Here is a 17,600-nt window from a genome sequence, read left to right on the forward strand (position 1 = left end):
ACTGACACACCATCGTTCCTTACGCAAATTTCAATTTTTAAGACGATAAATGAGGGACGAAGAAATAGATGAATTTAGACTAAAAAATGGTTTACTGTTCAGGTAGGGTCATACGTCGCAGAAAATACCATATCCCGTCAGCTCTGTGAAGTCAAGCTGCGACCGGCGCGGGCAGTACTGGGGTGAGAGATCACCCAGGAATTCCGCGTACTCTACTTTTTTACTCTCGCTCATCGAGGTCTTTTTTTGGAGTAAGCTGCTCTGTTCAACCTGTCAGCGCACTCGCTGGGGTCACCATCGCGTTGATTTGAAGCTGTTTGCATATTCTGCTTGTCCGTGGATATGCTCAATTTTTGGCTACTCAAGATGTAGCAATTGGACATTCTGCTCACGCTATAAAGTGTACAATGCTCCTATGGTTCTGGTGTGTTGCGCACCTAGAATCTTGTGAGAATCAGAGAGACAAAAAATTCCAAAAACGAAGGCCGCAAATTTGAATTTCGACACACAGGAAACTGTAAATGACTATCGAAGTGGAGCATACGTCTCAAGTTATAGATCGCTAGTGGTGACGAATGTATTAAACCCTATGTAGCTTCCTTGTGACGTAAAATGGATTTCCAAACTTCATCACTGTCATGTGTTTGACGGTGTTTTCATTCCGTCTTCCAATCCAGAATACCAAACAATACTCTAATGGAGCAATATAACAAAGGTCAGTATCACCCTGATTATCACCTCGACTCGTTTCTGATCTTTTACTGAAATATTGTGGGATTGATTCGAAACGTTTCGTTTTCCTTTTTCTTCCAATACAGCAATAGTTTCAAAGACGAGCTTCCTATACAATCTTTTCATGTAGGCATAGTTTCCTTCGGTTTGTTGTGCCCCGTTGATTGGCCCGTTGAATCTTATTATGTTGAGCATTTTGAGCTTTTTATCAACAACGATTTTTGACTTGAAAAATTTCACCCATTAGAAAGACCACATTGTAAGTGATTGCTCCTGCTTTGGACGATGAAATTGTGGTCTCGGTACTGCACATTTGAGCGACCGGATCGTTGGGACGATTACATCCCACTAGTGATTTCAAGTTATCCACGTTCAAGCTACATGCTTTCGCAGCTAACAGCACCATATTGCCGAAATCCCCTACTATTGAAATACTGACCTATATCGTCACTCACAATAGACCCGACCACAAGAACAATCCAGTTCCTCATCGTGCATCCTTTTCCAAAGAGGATAAAGCCTCGGCAGAGAGTCTACAGAGATTGCAAGATTGGTGCTATCCACGTGGTAAGGACCTTTTGTTGAAGGTCCTGCTGGGGTTGTCGAGTCAATAACCTGCGTTTCTGGTTGTAGGCCAGATCAAACGTGTCATTTCAAACAGTACCATCCAGGCCCACGAAACCCAAATCCAGTTCTCTATAGACGATGTATTTCATTTATTGAATTCATACCCGCCATAAATCAGACACACAAAGTGATATAAATCTTCTTGAATCGAGAAAGCAACGGTTTTGCGTAAGATCAAGCCTTTATTGCCTTGAGAAACTGGTTCTATCGAGACTTTTGGATAGTTGAAGGCAAGCAATAGAGCACATAGACTGCCATTCAATGTTATTGGCGTATTCAGACTTCTGATGATTTTTGCAACTGGACGCGCAAGACGTGCGTATGAGCTAGTGAAAATGCACTGGTGAGTGTGAAATCAACTTTTTGCCACTTCTATTACCGAGTGTTGGAACTCTACCCTCAGCTCTCGCTGTTCAATTTTGATTTGACTTCCAAACCCTCAAACCCTCGGTCGCCTTTCAGGATGACAACTACACACCAACCTGTTTCAAGGCCTTTGCTTCCGAATTACTGCAGCAACTGGTATCTCGACTCTTCCAGTTTTCCATCAGCTTCAAATGTCACGTGGGGTTGGATCGTAAGAACACCTTGAAGTTTCAACCAAGGCGAAGAAGGGACTCGTAGCCATGTATATAGCAACAGAAAACTTGCCCTTTCCCAGAAAGGGTCATACGACGCAGAAAATACCATATCCCGTCAGCTCTGTGAAGTCAAAGCTGCGACCGGCGTGGGCAGTACTGGGGAATTCCGCGTACCCTACTCATTGATCTTTTATTCGAAATATTTGAACAAAACATAGCTGCAGTAATTGGATGTAGAAGCCAGGGGTTTGCGACTGGCTTCAACTAAAATGCCTTGGAAAGGGTCGTCTAAAGTGACAGACAGTTAGTGATATGCCGCAAATCCAATTTCGGGACACAGAGAGCTCTATCCAACTATTTCGACTAGGTAGCACTATTTCTTAATGCAGAAATTTGCGCTTTATGCAATGTCTCGTCACAGATGACTATGGCTATTTTCACGTGCCAACCACAAAAGGACACTTTGCAAAAAAGTGTTGACGTATTGACTGTTCAAGGAAATGATTCTATAAACATTCACAAGACGGTCAGATTCGTTTCCAAACGCTCTCTCAACTTTGTCATGTCATGTGTTGGAGTTTGGTCTCTCAATGTCTTCGTTCTCCTCCAATCCAACTCTTACTTACATTGACAAAAACACATCCACACCTTAATAGCAAGCTTACAAACCCCAAACTACACAACAATGGCCAAAGCTACCAAATGTGCGTCGTATGCAGGGTGATACTGGCTTGACTGCTTCTTTCTAAGCTAATGAGGGCCCAAACTTCCTAACTCGAGCTCACATTACAACGTTTTTCTGTCATAGCAACAGTGCCAAAGAAGATGTCTCCTTACAACCGCTTCATGTAAGTGTCCCTTCTTCGGTCTTGCACTCCTGCATATAAAATTCTGTTTGCAAACTCATCACACAAACATCTCAACATCATGATTTTTGGCTTACACTCCATAAACCCAATAGGAAGGACAACTTGTAAGGAGTCAATCTATTATTCTACTTATTGGAATCAGGGTCCAGAATCTCTATCTCTGAGCGACAGGATAGTTGGAACTGGTTTCCTTATAAGTCCAACTCATCTCCAGCGGTCATCTTGGATGTGTCACTCTTCCAACCCATTTACACGTTGAAATACTTACAACCATGATTACAACATAGGCCTACCTACAAGGCAGACCACCCTTCAGCTGCTCATCGAGATGCTTTCTCGGCTGTTGCCAAAATGGTGAGTCACTTGTTGGTACCTTCCAATTGGTGTTTTGTCCGTCATCATTGTCACTAACGTCTTGCTTTAACTGTAGTGGGCTACTGCTGCCGAAAACGAAAACAAGGGAGCTACCAAGACCAAGAAGTCCAAGAAGTAAATCACTTGGTGGTATTCACTTCATCTTTGCTATCTCGTATGTTTCCGTATTTGATTTCGGTTGTTATTTATCCTTGGACTTTTGTGATAAAGTGAAAAAAGTAGTGTTGCAAATATATAATCCCACAAAAAATAACCAATGAAGTGGTATCATATCTCCATGCGAAAGACATCCAAAGCATCACATGCAACAGACCAGGACCACAAGGGGAATCATAATTGAAGAAGGAGAATCATAATTACGAGCCAGACACACCAACAGCCACATTTACGTTGACATATCATCTCAAGTATATTTCGAGACTTTGTTTTCGGGCAGACAAATGCGAGTTTACAATTTTTGATATACGAATGGGGTGTGTGACTCAACTCTAAGCGGCTCGCACCACTTCCCATACATAGATGATGTTGTCTGTATATCCAGAGAAGAGTGTTTGACCATCGGCACTCCAAGCTAATGAGATACATGATGGAGCCAATGCTCTCTTGCCAGCAGCCTACACAAAACGGAAAGAACGTCATTATTCTCTTCATTCAAAAGCCGCCCCATGCAACAAGATGACCAGAAAAGGAAGAAGTGTCACCATACCTCGAATTCAGGGTTGAGGTTAATGACTACCGTCTTTGTTTCCAAATCCCAAATAGTAATACCCTTGCCAGTAGCAGCACATAACCAGTATCGATTTGGTGAGAAGCAGAGAGCGTTGACAGTGTCGTTGGCTTCCAAAGAGTACAAGTGCTTGGCTTCATTCAAATCCCACAACATGGTTACACCGTCTTTACCACCTGTAGCACACAATGAACCATCGGGGGAGATGGTCACTGTTGAGATATATCCAGTGTGGCCGTAGTGGTTGGTCTTGAGTTTGAGTTTGTTCAAGTCCCAAACCTGTGAAGTAGCGAACATGAGTAAGTTTTTAAGATTAGGGTTTGCTTTTAATTAATGTGCAGCCAATGTCAAAGAGCATATGCTCGATGCAGGTTGCATCAGTTCTTGGTGGTAAAATTCCATTTGTCTCATCGGTGTAAAACCTCTGAAGTAGCAAATATAATTGTAACATCATCTGCAACCCCATATGACATTCTATCCCGGCCCATTCATGGTGTATACATCTCACTCTAAAGACATCAGACAAACTCGTCGTCTTCTAATTTCTCACCTTGACCAACTTGTCCCAACCACTTGATACAATGACGGGGTTGGCAGGGTTTGGCGAGAATCGGACACAGGACACCCATTCGGAGTGACCATCTTCTACAATGTTGACTTTACATTCACCCAAAGTGTTCCATAACTTGATTGTTCGGTCACGAGAACCAGAGACGATTTGACGGTTGTCTGGTGAGAAGGATACGGACAATACATCTTTGGTGTGGCCTACGAATCTCTTTGTTGTTTTTCCTGTGTTTAAATCCCACAATCGTAGTGTCTTGTCTGTATTCGAAGACTTGTATCAGTATTTGTCGAGATGCGATAAGATCTAAATGTGTATACTCACCCCATGAGGCAGACAAGGCAAATTGACCATCAGACGACAATACTACATCTTGTACAAAGTGGTTGTGACCAGTCAAGGCTCTTCGTGGTACACCGTATGATTCTTGGTCGCGAGTAAGGTGCCATACAATGATTGTCTTGTCTATAATAATAAAAATATAGAGGTTGGTCATCGAGTGTATATGAGATTGAATTTCTGGTCTCTTCCATTTGCTTGTTTGAGCGAACTCTAGCAATATTCACTTTCGGCACTGGGGTACGATTTCATCCCAGACATCCATCACATCCGCAAGGATTAACGCGTCGTAATCACCCCAAATCCACTGCATGTGATTCTGAATATTGAAATATCGTCTCCTTCTCTCCTCTCGAGTGTTGATGTTTGGTCGGATGCGCCGAGTGTCGGTGTCGACCAAAAAGTTGATGATGTGTCTCTGTTCCAATTGAGGAGAAATACTTACCACGAGAAGCAGAGATGATCATATCAGGGGATTCAGGAGATGTAGCAATTGCTGTGACCCATCCTGAATGGCCTAATTATTCACAAAAACAAGATGTCAATCGTTTTGTCGGTTTGGTCTGACCAATACATGGACATTCAATAAGCAATCGCTCGTGAATTGCAAGGAATTCCTTACCGACGAGTCGTCCTCGAGATACTAAAGCGTCTCCCATGTTTGCTTTCGCTTTCGTGTGTGTGAGCGGTGCTAAGTGGTAGAATCAGCTTTTGAAGTGATGAAGCTCAACAACACAAGCAACGTATAACGAAAGTATAGAAGAAAGGCGATCAATTGACACGTACATTTACTGACTCAAGTGGATACAAAGTGTGTTTCTTTATTACGTTGGACATATGAGGATGATCTGGCGTTTTAGAACATATCACACTTCCGATCAGACTGTTCCTGAACTTCCAAATTTCAAACAGTGAATCATGAACTGAGCTTACTATTCAACGTATTATTACATTCGCATATTCGCGTTCGTTGTAATTGGTGCTTACGCTTGATTAGGTAACCAACTTCATCACTAACAACTTTTTGATAGAAGCTAGTCGAGGAAGCAACTATGGTAAGTGATGGAGAGATTTCTTCAATACATTCATGCCCGTAGTCAGTGGATAGGCCCCTTCTCGTTTGGTTGAATCGCTGCATTCGATGGATGGATGATGATGGGAAGCAACCAACCAACATTTGACGTCGTTGATACGAAGAGGTTGTAGAGGCCAAAGGCAACAACTAGATCGAAATAATGCTCAAAACCATACCGACTTCCCCTGCATCTCCCTTCCCTATGTGTTGATCAAACTAGCATCACGACATTGAGCCATGACATTTGAGCTAATCCCTTTCGTCAAATATTAGTCTGCTCGTCCAGTCGTTACTGTATGGTCTGACTCCACCGACGGTTCAGATGGCACAACAAACTTGCCTGCCGTATTCTCTGCACCAATCCGTGCTGATGTTGTCAACTTTGTCCACACCTGTATTGCAAAGAACAAGCGTCAAGCGTACAGTGTGAATGTCGATGCTGGTCACCAAACTAGTGCTGAATCCTGGGGAACTGGTATGTGATCATACATATAGATAGATTGTGGATACCAAAGGAGTCCATTGTGCAATCTGTCTACACCGTTTTTTACTCACCCGCATACTTGTCCTTATTCAGGTCGTGCTGTGGCCCGTATTCCTCGTGTATCAGGTGGTGGTACTCACCGTGCTGGTCAAGCCGCCTTCGGTAACATGTGTCGAGGTGGTCGTATGTTTGCTCCAACAAAGACATGGCGGAAATGGCACGTAAAGACAAACCAGTCTCAACGTCGATTCGCTACCTGCTCTGCTTTGGCTGCTTCTGCTCTCCCAGCTTTGGTTATGGCTCGTGGTCACCGTATTGATGGCATCCACGAAATTCCATTGGTAGTAGGAAACGGTATCGAGTCATTGAATAAGACAAAGGCTGCTATGGGTGTATTGAAGACCCTACATGCTGATGTCGATGTCCAAAAAGTCGTAGATAGCAAAAAGTTACGTGGTGGTGTTGGAAAAATGAGAAACCGTCGTCATCGTATGCGTCGTGGTCCTCTTATTGTATATGGTGAAGACAAGGGTCTTGTCAAGGCTTTCCGAAACATCCCTGGTGTCGAATCGGTAAGCTAAGGTTGTTGATACTAGTCGTCAGATCGCAAGCGATTCCGTGATTTTTTGCTCCACCTGCATCGCAGTGAACTGGTGTTTCTACTTTGTCGACACTTTCTCACTCATTACCTATATTTTTAGTGCCCAGTATCTTCTCTCAACTTGTTGCAATTGGCTCCTGGTGGACACGTTGGCCGTCTCATCATCTGGACTAAATCAGCATTCGAGAAATTGGATACCATCTTTGGAACATTCGCTACTCCATCTACCGTAAAGAAGGACTTTACCTTACCCAAAACCATCATGTCAAACCCAGATTTGGCTCGTATCATCAACTCTGACGAAGTACAGGCTGTAGTACGACCTGCAAATGCACCCAAATCTAAACGTCCATTCACTCAACGAAAGAACCCATTAAAGAACTTGGGTGTCTTGACTCGATTGAACCCATATGCTAAACAATTGAGAACACAAGAGGTTGCCAAAGAAAAGGCACTAAAGACAAAGACAGCACAAAAGAAGGCTCGTGATGCCAAGGTCACTGCTTTGAGGAAGCAAACCAAGCCATTCGTGGAATCTCTCCTTGCGTAAGTCTCCCGTTTTTGTGTGAGGACATGGGTGGCAACACAACTCTGACCAACACTCATTCCAATCACTTTAATAGCGAATCATAGATTGCACACAGCAGCTCTTGTGACTGTAAAAATAAACGTACGTAGTCATTTTGCAAAACTGTGGAGTATCTCGAGTTGTTGGCTGTTTGATCAACGGGCGCTTCGTGTTTGGCTAGCGATACTCGAGTTCTATGTGCATTATATGTACAGGTACTACTACCAGAGAAGAGGTCCAGGAGCCGGATATACTCTTTCTATAAACGCAAACGGGAGTGTGGATGAGGAAAGTCGAACGAAGACGTGCAAATAGGCAGCGTTCCCTTTTTTCGCACTTACCTCCTTCTAGATCAACAGATCCCATCCCTTCCAGCCACTCGGATATAGGAGTGATGCTATCACAACCAGACAAGGCAGTCACAAGTGTGTTTCGCGGTACGTAGTCACCAAAACGATCCAAAAATTCATCAAATGCAGCTTTCAGCTCCGCTTTTGGCAAAGACGATAATGCAGATCCAAGTTGCAATAGTCCTAATGATACCTCAGAGATCTATGCGGGATGACATGTATATGAGTACAATTTGTTGGGGTTGACTCTTTGGTCGTTCCAAAGGGTTGTTGACTAACAATTCTACCGTTTTAACAATCTCCTGTGGTCCCAACGTATCAGGATCTACATCTCGTTCACGACTTGGAGGTGGATCTAGTGTCTTCCAAGTCCAAGTTGGGAAGAATCGTGCTAACGAATCTTCTTGTGCGATCAACACCCTTCCATTCCTGACGAATGCAGCGAGCGTTTCAGAAGGCGTGCTTAAATCCTTCATTGTAGCATATGCTGCCTTTGTCGATGTCTTTTTGTTTCAACATTGTGTTGTCAGTTAAAGTGTACGGGCGCAAAAACGTGAATGCATTTCAGCTTGCCTCGATGATATTCAAGTAGGAGGTTGGTTGCATTATGAGTAGACCAGTGACGTGATCTAGATCGGACTGGTATTGTCTCATGAACTTTTGGTAGTATGCTATGGTAAAAATACTTTAGAAACACGTTTCGTTGATGTGATCGAAATTTTGAATAGATCACCAGCTAGCTCTGTTCGATCGCAGCCAGGAATGATTTCGCCACATAGTATAACTCGATAGACTGTGTTCTATCAGAAACGTACGTCAGAAACGTTGATCTGATATCTGCATTCCCATAATTCACTTACTCGTCGGTCCGTAGTTTCCCTAATCTTTTCAAGGACGGAGTTTCCGATACGTTCTGCTGCAGGCGCTATTGAATCCATTGGCACGGATCTTACTATTATACGAGTTAATTCCAACCTGCAATCCCGAGTTTTGTGATTTTGAAAACCAAGGTGAAAGACTGACGCATCACTGAACTAGGATATCAAAAAAGAACATCAACAATGAAATTATACGTGATTTGTACAGTATTGCTCGGCCTATTGATCCTTGCCTATGCTGAAAAGACCGAAAAAGAGGCAGCATTAGCTGCAAGACAGTTGCTAAACTCCACAATACATGCCGAACTTGTAACCATTGTATCGAATACTGAAAAGCCTGACTTGAATGGGTACTAGTCGCTCACACACGGAACTTTGCTTGGGTGATGATGACTCACACATTGTTATACTTTGTTGCTAGATTTCCCTTTGGATCGCTGGAGTACATAACGCCTGACTGTACATCGAATAATGGAGATGTGATAATGTACTTGGCTGATATATCGGTACGTTGGGGCGAGAAGAACGGTCGTTCGGCCTTGTGAAGCTACCACTCACTTAAACTATCGGTCTGTATAGGTCGAAGGAGAAGATGTACAAAGAGATGGAGAGCGTGTCTCCGTTACCATCCGTGATTTAACTTATTACCGCGACACTGATGGTCCTGGTGTCATGGATCGAGCCCGACTCTCGCTTTTAGGAACGATCGCTCCCATTGCTGATGACCAGGTACTCAAACTTTTCCATACCACGCCGTGTTGCTTGTATGCTAATAATGTCCCACTAGGTCAAAGATGTCGAATCCTGTTTCTTCAAGATACATCCAGATGCAGCGTACTGGAAGTATGCTCACGTCTTTCGAATGTGGAGGCTAACTCCAAAGGAGATATATTGGGTAGGAGGTTTTGGGTCCAGGCACTACATTGGTACGTGAGATGTCGCGGTCTAGTAGACCTCTTTTGCTCAAACGGATATCAAACAGATGCTCACACCATATCAATTAGGCTGGATTTCCGTCGACCTGTATCAAACTGCGACATCTGCTGCCCTAGTTGTCAAGCAGCAACGTAAACGACGCGTATAGGTGTATAAAGAACGTGCAAGATTAATTTAGTTGTTAATTATGGCAGATTGGAAATACATTTGTCTGACCTCATCCGTCCTAGCTGACATTCCTTTTGCGTAACCCTTGTCTTTAGCAACCTTATAACGCAGCTTGCCAATATGACGGACGCCATTGAGCCTGGTATGGTTCGCGCATTCACCGTTCATATCGAGGACTCTCAGATCGAAGATCTTAAACTGCGTCTTCGCGAAGCTCGAATTCCTCAGCAAATCGCAGGTGCAAAATGGACAATGGGTATGAATGCCTTAACCGTGCGCTCGTCAAAGATTGTACTGATCGACTTGACGTATAGGCACTGAGCAAATGCATCTTGAAAAGACTGCGAAACGATGGGCTGAAGACTACGATTGGAGAAAATGGGAAAAGATCATCAACAAACACAACCATTTCAAATGTCTTATTGATGATATCGATGTGCATTTCATTCATGCCAGGTCGAACAGGCCTGATGCTGTTCCTGTAAGTTGCTCTGGTCGATTGGTCGCAACCATTGACCTTCATGACAGTGACATGCATTATATCAACATTAACGACTTACCTTTACCATGCAGATATTATGTCAACATGGATGGCCCGGTTCCTTTTTAGAGTTCTATAAGTGCATTGACCTGCTGGCCAATCCAGGAAATCCCGCAGATCCAGCATTTCATGTCGTCGTTCCCTCACTACCCGGCTTTGGATTCAGCTCTGCACCCAGAAAGAAAGGATTCCAGGTCCCGCAAACAGCTACCATACTTGACAAGCTGATGACGATACTAAAGTATCCAAAGTATTTTGTTCAGGGAGGGTGAGTGACAGAAACACGAATTTGACATCAGTAAAGTTTGCTTAAACGCTACTTTGTAAACAGTGACTGGGGAGCCCCTACAGTGCGAACAATGGCTGCTCTCTTTCCGCATCGAGTGGCTGGACTGCATCTGAATATGATTCACGGCAAGCCTGATACTGGAGTGTTGGCCAGCTTGAAGAATCTGGCAGTACAAGCTGCACCGAGCCTGTTTCTGTCCGCTGAACGAAGGAAAGAAATCGCTTTAGACGCTCTATGGTCTGAACGTGAGACTGGCTACTACAAGATTCAGGAAACCAAAGTAAGCTTGCTCGAGAGTCTTTTGTCTTGTAATCCAAGCTCACATTCTCTACACAGCCTCAAACTGTATCTTACGGATTGTCTGATAGCCCTGTTGGGCTCTTGGCATGGATTAACGAAAAGATGCGAGCTGGGCCAGATTTGGATATTGACGAGGTTTTGACCAACGTTTCGATATATTGGTTTACCAATTCTATTGCGTCCTCTGTACGGATATATAAGGAGGCTCCTTCTATAAGGGACATCTTTATATCGAGTGAGTGTGGAACAGTTGAAATGACTTGGAGACGTTAAAATGCTTTGTATATGTACTGACGCGCACTTTATGGTTTAGGCTATGTTAGTGTGCCGACAGGAGCCGCTATATTCCCTGATGAGATTGTTCATACGCTAGAGGAGGACGCTCGTCGAAACGTAAGTCCGGTGCTGTACAATGTGAGTCTTTCTGAGCTCATCCATTCCCAATAGCACAACCTTGTTCATTGGAGCATCATGGCCAAAGGTATAATATCAGGTCTTCTCTGAACGAGAGCCCATTTATTAACCAATTTTACAATTCAGGTGGTCACTTTGCAGCATTCACACAACCTGTAGCTCTCGTAAACGATATCCGTGTCTTTGTACGAAAAGTACGCAAACTGAGAGAGTATAGACTCTAACACTGTGTATTGTCTTTGAATATGAATAGGCTTTTATGCTTATATAACTTTGTACTATTATTGTTATCATTGATATGTTCACATTACTCGTGTGTGATTATTTACTGGAATGACTTTTTTTGAAAAACACTGGGATGGGATGGGGACTTGGTTTCCGGCCGTTTAAATAATGACTTTACAACCAGCATTGTTCAAGCTGTGGCTGTTGATGTTGGAGCAGCTGATACATCCACAGTAGCTGATGGAGTTGCCGAGACCATAACAGCAGTGTATCCAGCTGGGCATGAGAAGGCTGCCGGAGTTGGAGTTGGTGCTGGTGTAGCGAGCATCGAGGCCATAACGGCTGCGGGATTGACTGGGAACGTTGTGTTGTGACGACCGAATCCCTGTCGGGTTGGAAACAGAATGTTTGAATGAGCGCCAGACACAAACTAGGTAGGAACACTCAAACTGGGTAAGAACACTCACGCCATCATCTACTGCCAGTCCCTTAAAGGTAACAGTGGAACCATGAATCCAGTTCGGAGCAATCCATTCAACATTGTAAGTAGCGGTTTCTGAGATGACTTGGTTGTGAACGATGCCAACATCTAATCAAAGTCGTTTCGTGAGCTTGCTGTCGCAATCCAATGTAAAAGCTTGATTAGCTCACCTTTAGCTCCGCAGGCATACCAGCTTTGCATGTTTGGACCGTAGTTGCTGAATCGCCCAATCTTGGTTCCCTTGCTGTCAATAGCATACTATTACAGAATCAAATGTCAGAGTACTGCTCAGATTCAATGTAGACACAAGTATCTCACCACTATGGCGCCAGCAAGCGTTCCAACGTGGGCAGTGAAGGTGAGGTTGTGGGTAGCGCCTGGTGTAATCATGCCATCCGGTATGGTGATGTTCATAATGCCGGTACCAGCAATGGTAGAGTTTTGGTTATGCTAAGTGTTGAATAAGAGATTGTGAATGTCGGGTAATGGAAGTGACGCGGAATGAAACACTTACAAAGTTTGCAACGGTCAGAGCTGCACCTGGCTCCTGGAAGTACGCGAGCACACCTCCGAGTGTCTCCGGATATCCTGTGTGAAGAAAATTTAGGTATTTAGGTATTTCTTGTCAGGATGATGTCGCATCAACGTAAAATTTACCATGTCCTATGGAACAAATGGGGAGAAGAAGGTCAGAATCTGATTGAAATTCGACGCGATACTGCAAGAAAAAAATCTTCGGAGCTATAACAAGAGGAAGCCGACTGATATCCTTCATACAAAGAATAGATCAAAACTTTGACATACCTGGATTGCAGAGGTACGCAGGTAAGAGTGTTCCGTTGGTGAAGGCAAGTACCTAGTGTTTGAAATCAGTTTCAGCACTGTGTTATACATGTAAGAGGCATTAAACGACCAGCTAAATGAACGTGCCTGGTACTGGAATGCAAACAGCAAAGAAATGGTTAAGGCGAAAGAGTTCATGGTTTGATCTAAGATAGTTGCAGCACAAGAGTAGATTTAGAGTAGGTCTAGTAGATGTAAACCGGTTAGATCTAGTTCTTTCTTGCAACGATGCAGGTGTGAAGAGTTTTTCGAAAGCGCGCCCATCGACGCCAAGTTGCGAAGAAGCTGTAAACAAACAAATGGCCAGAGGGAGGAAAAAGAATCATCGAGACGGCGCTACTAGCCGGACATTCATTGCTGATGAGTCTACAACAACAGAGGGTGTCCTGGTCGAGTAAGTGATGATAATCATTGCAATAGTTTTTGAAGAAAAGAGCATTGCTCAATGAATGCCTGATAGAGAAGACAGGGGCCCTCAAATTCCGATACAACTGGCTATGTGGGTACGTGGATCTCCTACTTGTATCCCTGAACGAAGCTCTCCGTCTCGGAAAGCCATCGACATCAAAGCAATCATGTTTTTTCTAAAAAAAACCTTATTTCGTACATAGGACTTGAAGCACTGTGACCCAAAACGATGTTCAGGAAAGAAACTTGAACGGCTAGGAATGATACGAGCTTTACGTATCGGATCTTCATTCAAAGGAATAGTATTATCGCCTCGAGGCACACAGGCTGTTTCGCCTGCCGACAGGGATTTGATCAAAACCAATGGAATCGCTGTTGTCGAATGCTCGTGGGCTCGTATAGAAGAGGTGCCATTCGATAAAATGAAGAGTCTTCATGACCGTTTGTGTAAGTGTATAATATTTGGAAGGCTAAATACACGCACAGGCTAATCGACTTCACGGAATAGTACCATACTTGATTGCTTCAAATCCAGTGAATTATGGAAAGCCATTCAAGCTTAATTGTGCGGAAGCTATCGCTGCTTGTCTGTACATAATTGGTAACATCAGGCTTTTTCTTGCCATTTTTTGTGGCATTCCGATTGAGCTGCTTTACTTTAGGCGAGAAAGATTATGGAGATATAATAATGTCTAAATTCACATGGGGTCATGGATTTTATGAACTTAACCAGTGCGTAGCATTTGAGCCATCAACGTGACCTTTTTTTCCGTCTAATATCCCTTTGCTTTTGTAGAGGACTATTCCAAGAATACGCCTCATGTACTGACTCGGCTGATATTGTACGAGCACAGAACGCGTACATGGAACGCGAGCTGGAAGCTTCGAGGAGGAGAAGGACGACGAGACAAGTCGATGACTCTGATAGTGATTTGGAAGTCAATCCAAATCATTTACGAGGCGAGGATGAAGACGATAACGAGGAGGAGGATGAAGACGATGACGGGGAAGATGGTGACAAATCACACAATCATGACGAAAATGACAGTGATGACGATTTTGAAGATGACGAGGGCGTCGAGTATATAACAGACAAGCTTGGCAACACGGTCAAGGTCGTGAGGTGATCATGCCGCTTGGAAACATGTGAAGTATAACCTGCCCGTGGGGTGTAACATTTCGCACGTGTACACATTTAGAAGAAGCTTCTGTAACAGCATTTTTAATACTAGGATTAGGTATTATGTATACAAGCTCTGATTATAATGTTCAATAACGTTTGGATTACTATACTTTTCATACACTACTTTTGACGACGACATTAGATCCATGCTTCATCATTAGCCAAAGCATCATTATAGTTTACTCCAAGCCCCAAAGAGAAGCAGCATATCGAATAGACCTTATTGATTCACGGCGTTGTCTCCTTTCAGCTTCCAGCGTTGCATCTAGTTGTTTTTCTGTGACGTATCTGCCATTATCGTAATGGAAGACACCACCACTTTTGCGTAGATCACTACTATTCCGAGCCTTTATATATCCTTGAGCGTTTTTATCATGGAGTGAGTAATGATGGAGTGAAGCTATTTTGCTAGTTTTCCTTCCGTTTTCCGTATTGATAGATCCAGACTCGAGTTTGGCAGTTTTGGACTTGGAAGAGGTCCACATAGTTGGTCCACAGTCGAATGTACAGTGCTGATCGCTGAGGACAGCACTTTTAGTAGTGGGTTTTCGTCGGTAACGTTGTTATCGACGGGAGACACTTGGTGCTAAGCAAATTTGGTGACACTCAATCGACTTTCAACCTGAGCCTATAGGAGCGTATCGCTTTGAAAAGGCCCACTGCAAAGCACTGTCGATTACTTCATGTATGCGGGAAAATATCGATCTTTGGACATTACCGAAATCACTCTATAGGTTGATAACAAATTCTGCAAGTTGTGTCGCAGATGCCGCAAATGTCCCATGCCTGGAAGAACATGCAAATCTCTACATGAACTGCTGCGTTTCCAGCTTTCCGACTATTTCATGATGATACTTTATTAGTTTCAGCCTGTTCTTAAACCAAATGGGATACCTCGACTGGTTTTGTCTTCCTTGCACTAACATCCCGTTTTGGGCAAAATATACACATGAGCCCTTCGAACGATGAAGAAGGAAAGGATGTTGGGTCTGCATAAACTTATCATTCCGGTTGCCAGCTGTTGCCAGGAGACCATTGGCTCCTTATCTTGAAGTGTCGAGTTGGCAAACATTCTTCTCTGGATATAGCCGATGATATTCTGATTGTCTGGTTTGTGGTCTCAATCTGAAACTCCTGGCATCTGGTAAAACGATATTTAGACACGAAACAGGGTATGAGAGAAAGGTTTGTTCGTCACTTGGAGTTTGTATTTGCAAGACTACATTTACTTTATAGCAACAGTTGAAGAATAAGCATCAGATGAATTTCAAGCAATCGAAACCGTATGAAACAGCAAAGTTGAAGTGAAGATTACCAAGTGGTTTACTTCTTGGACTTTTTGGACTGGGTAGTTCCTTTTGTTTCGTTTTCGGGAGCATTGGCCCACTGCAATTGTAAGCAAGCCGTTAGTCACAAATGCTGATGAAGAAAATACCAATTGGAAGGTACTGCAACAAGTGACTCACCATTTTGGCAACGGCCGAGAAAGCATCTCGATGAGCAGCTGAAGGATGATCTGCCTTGTAGGTAGGCCTACGTTGTAAGCATAATGGTAAGTATGTCAATCATACAAACTGGATCTGTCACAGCTTCCAAAATGGCCGCTGCCGATGAGTTGGACTTAGAAGGAAACCAGTTTTGACTGTCCGGTTGCTCAGAGATAGAGCTTCTAGGCCACGACTTTACTAAAAAGAATCATAGATTGGCTACTTACAAGTTGTCCTTCCTATTGAGTTTATGGAGTGTAAGCCAAAATTCATGATATTGAGATGTTTGCGTTTTTGAGGTTGCAAGTCAACAGAAATTCATATAGAGCAGTGCAAAGCATAGAAAGGCTTGCGTACATGAATCGGTTGTAAGGAGACATCTTCTTTGATACTGTTGCTGTAATAGGAAAACGAAACGATGTGAGCTTGAGCTGTGAAGTTTGGGCCTTCAATAGTTTGGAAACAGGCTGCCAAGTCAGTATAACTATTCAGACTACGCACATTTGGTAACTTTGGCCATTGCTGAGTAATACTGGTGTTAGAAGCTTGCTGTTATGGTGTGATTGTGCTTTTGTGATTGAGAAAGTTGGATTTGAACAGAAGGCCTGCCTGGGAGTTGAGACTTTAGAGAGCAGGCCAAACTTCAACACGTAACTGCTGAAATGAAGTTCGAAAACAGATGGAATGAAATCCACGTGTTTTCTTGTTCATCTCGTGTCGTGTCTTCTTGGCGGATCAACCATTCACTTAATATTTAATGAAATTTTACAATATGTGTATGGCACGTCACTTACATGACTGTCTAGAAGGGTATCCTTTAGAGCACTGATATACATCGGAAAAGGTATGAACGGTGTTGAAAGGGTTATGTGAACTCTTCTGTGGGTTGGAATTAGATTTTGCGGCAATCAACAGTTCCCTTCACAACTCTTATCACAACTCTGACTAACATCGTGTAAGTATATTCACACAAGGGCCAAAGTTAGGTCATTGAAGAAAATCTACTAGCACTTCGCTCAGGAAAAAATAGAGTACGCGGAATTCCTGGGTGATCTCTCACCCCAGTACTGCCCGCGCCGGTCGCAGCTTGACTTCACAGAGCTGACGGGATATGGTATTTTCTGCGACGTATGACCCTACCTAGCAGTGAAGTACATTTCCTGTCAGCATATTGCTGCCTGCGGGTCCCTAAAAGGTGTAAAAAAAAAAACGGGTAAGCCGATTATTGCTCTGGGGTCTTGTACCAGTGGCTTGGGCTGTAACAAAACTAAACAAAACTAAACAAAACCAAACAAAACAAAACCAAACAAAACCAAACAAAACCAAACAAAACACTATCCGGGACTTTGCCCGCACCGGATCGAATCCAGGGCTTTAAATTTTTTCCACTGATTCCCTATGGAAATGGTTTAAGAAGAATCTAGGAGCGAGAATTGTGGATGAGTGGCAAACCGCAGTTGGGGAGACCAAACGGCATGGAGGATGCAGTCGCGCTAAGGATCACTTTAAGGAACGATGGTGTGTCAGTCGCGGCTCACTGGTAGTTAATATAGT

At 43.4% G+C, this 17,600-nt stretch overlaps 7 protein-coding genes across 7 annotated transcripts; 4 read left to right on the forward strand and 3 right to left on the reverse strand.

The window, feature by feature from the left end:
- Positions 1–3,672: 3,672 nt before the first annotated feature.
- Positions 3,673–5,474, reverse strand: SmJEL517_g06261 (uncharacterized protein; the record flags this gene model as incomplete). The annotated part of the gene is made up of 6 exons (XM_031172187.1): positions 3,673–3,798; positions 3,891–4,190; positions 4,462–4,736; positions 4,801–4,941; positions 5,261–5,332; positions 5,438–5,474. The coding sequence occupies 6 exons, from the start codon at positions 5,472–5,474 to the stop codon at positions 3,673–3,675; spliced, it is 951 nt and encodes a 316-aa protein (XP_031021836.1).
- Positions 5,475–5,902: 428 nt separating this feature from the next.
- SmJEL517_g06262 (uncharacterized protein) lies at positions 5,903–7,608 on the forward strand (the record flags this gene model as incomplete). The annotated part of the gene is made up of 5 exons (XM_031172188.1): positions 5,903–5,908; positions 6,164–6,365; positions 6,468–6,946; positions 7,076–7,521; positions 7,599–7,608. The coding sequence occupies 5 exons, from the start codon at positions 5,903–5,905 to the stop codon at positions 7,606–7,608; spliced, it is 1,143 nt and encodes a 380-aa protein (XP_031021838.1).
- Positions 7,609–7,764: 156 nt separating this feature from the next.
- SmJEL517_g06263 (uncharacterized protein) lies at positions 7,765–8,369 on the reverse strand (the record flags this gene model as incomplete). Its single annotated transcript, XM_031172189.1, has 3 exons — positions 7,765–7,802; positions 7,885–8,095; positions 8,181–8,369. 3 exons carry the CDS (start codon positions 8,367–8,369, stop codon positions 7,765–7,767), a joined length of 438 nt encoding a protein of 145 aa, XP_031021837.1.
- Positions 8,370–8,457: 88 nt separating this feature from the next.
- SmJEL517_g06264 (uncharacterized protein) lies at positions 8,458–8,831 on the reverse strand (the record flags this gene model as incomplete). The annotated part of the gene is made up of 3 exons (XM_031172190.1): positions 8,458–8,564; positions 8,627–8,693; positions 8,754–8,831. 3 exons carry the CDS (start codon positions 8,829–8,831, stop codon positions 8,458–8,460), a joined length of 252 nt encoding a protein of 83 aa, XP_031021833.1.
- Positions 8,832–8,954: 123 nt separating this feature from the next.
- SmJEL517_g06265 (uncharacterized protein) lies at positions 8,955–9,855 on the forward strand (the record flags this gene model as incomplete). Its single annotated transcript, XM_031172191.1, has 5 exons — positions 8,955–9,121; positions 9,193–9,277; positions 9,351–9,500; positions 9,559–9,697; positions 9,776–9,855. The coding sequence occupies 5 exons, from the start codon at positions 8,955–8,957 to the stop codon at positions 9,853–9,855; spliced, it is 621 nt and encodes a 206-aa protein (XP_031021832.1).
- A 140-nt stretch (positions 9,856–9,995) lies between these two features.
- Positions 9,996–11,643, forward strand: SmJEL517_g06266 (microsomal epoxide hydrolase; the record flags this gene model as incomplete). The annotated part of the gene is made up of 8 exons (XM_031172192.1): positions 9,996–10,131; positions 10,190–10,356; positions 10,449–10,684; positions 10,748–10,985; positions 11,042–11,240; positions 11,319–11,398; positions 11,453–11,486; positions 11,546–11,643. The coding sequence occupies 8 exons, from the start codon at positions 9,996–9,998 to the stop codon at positions 11,641–11,643; spliced, it is 1,188 nt and encodes a 395-aa protein (XP_031021835.1).
- A 1,624-nt stretch (positions 11,644–13,267) lies between these two features.
- SmJEL517_g06267 (uncharacterized protein) lies at positions 13,268–14,503 on the forward strand (the record flags this gene model as incomplete). The annotated part of the gene is made up of 6 exons (XM_031172193.1): positions 13,268–13,362; positions 13,429–13,471; positions 13,580–13,823; positions 13,885–13,977; positions 14,039–14,108; positions 14,173–14,503. 6 exons carry the CDS (start codon positions 13,268–13,270, stop codon positions 14,501–14,503), a joined length of 876 nt encoding a protein of 291 aa, XP_031021834.1.
- Positions 14,504–17,600: the final 3,097 nt, after the last annotated feature.

The sequence above is a fragment of the Synchytrium microbalum genome, assembly GCF_006535985.1.
Source record: "Synchytrium microbalum strain JEL517 chromosome Unknown SmJEL517_scf0101, whole genome shotgun sequence".
Classification (NCBI taxonomy): domain Eukaryota; kingdom Fungi; phylum Chytridiomycota; class Chytridiomycetes; order Synchytriales; family Synchytriaceae; genus Synchytrium; species Synchytrium microbalum.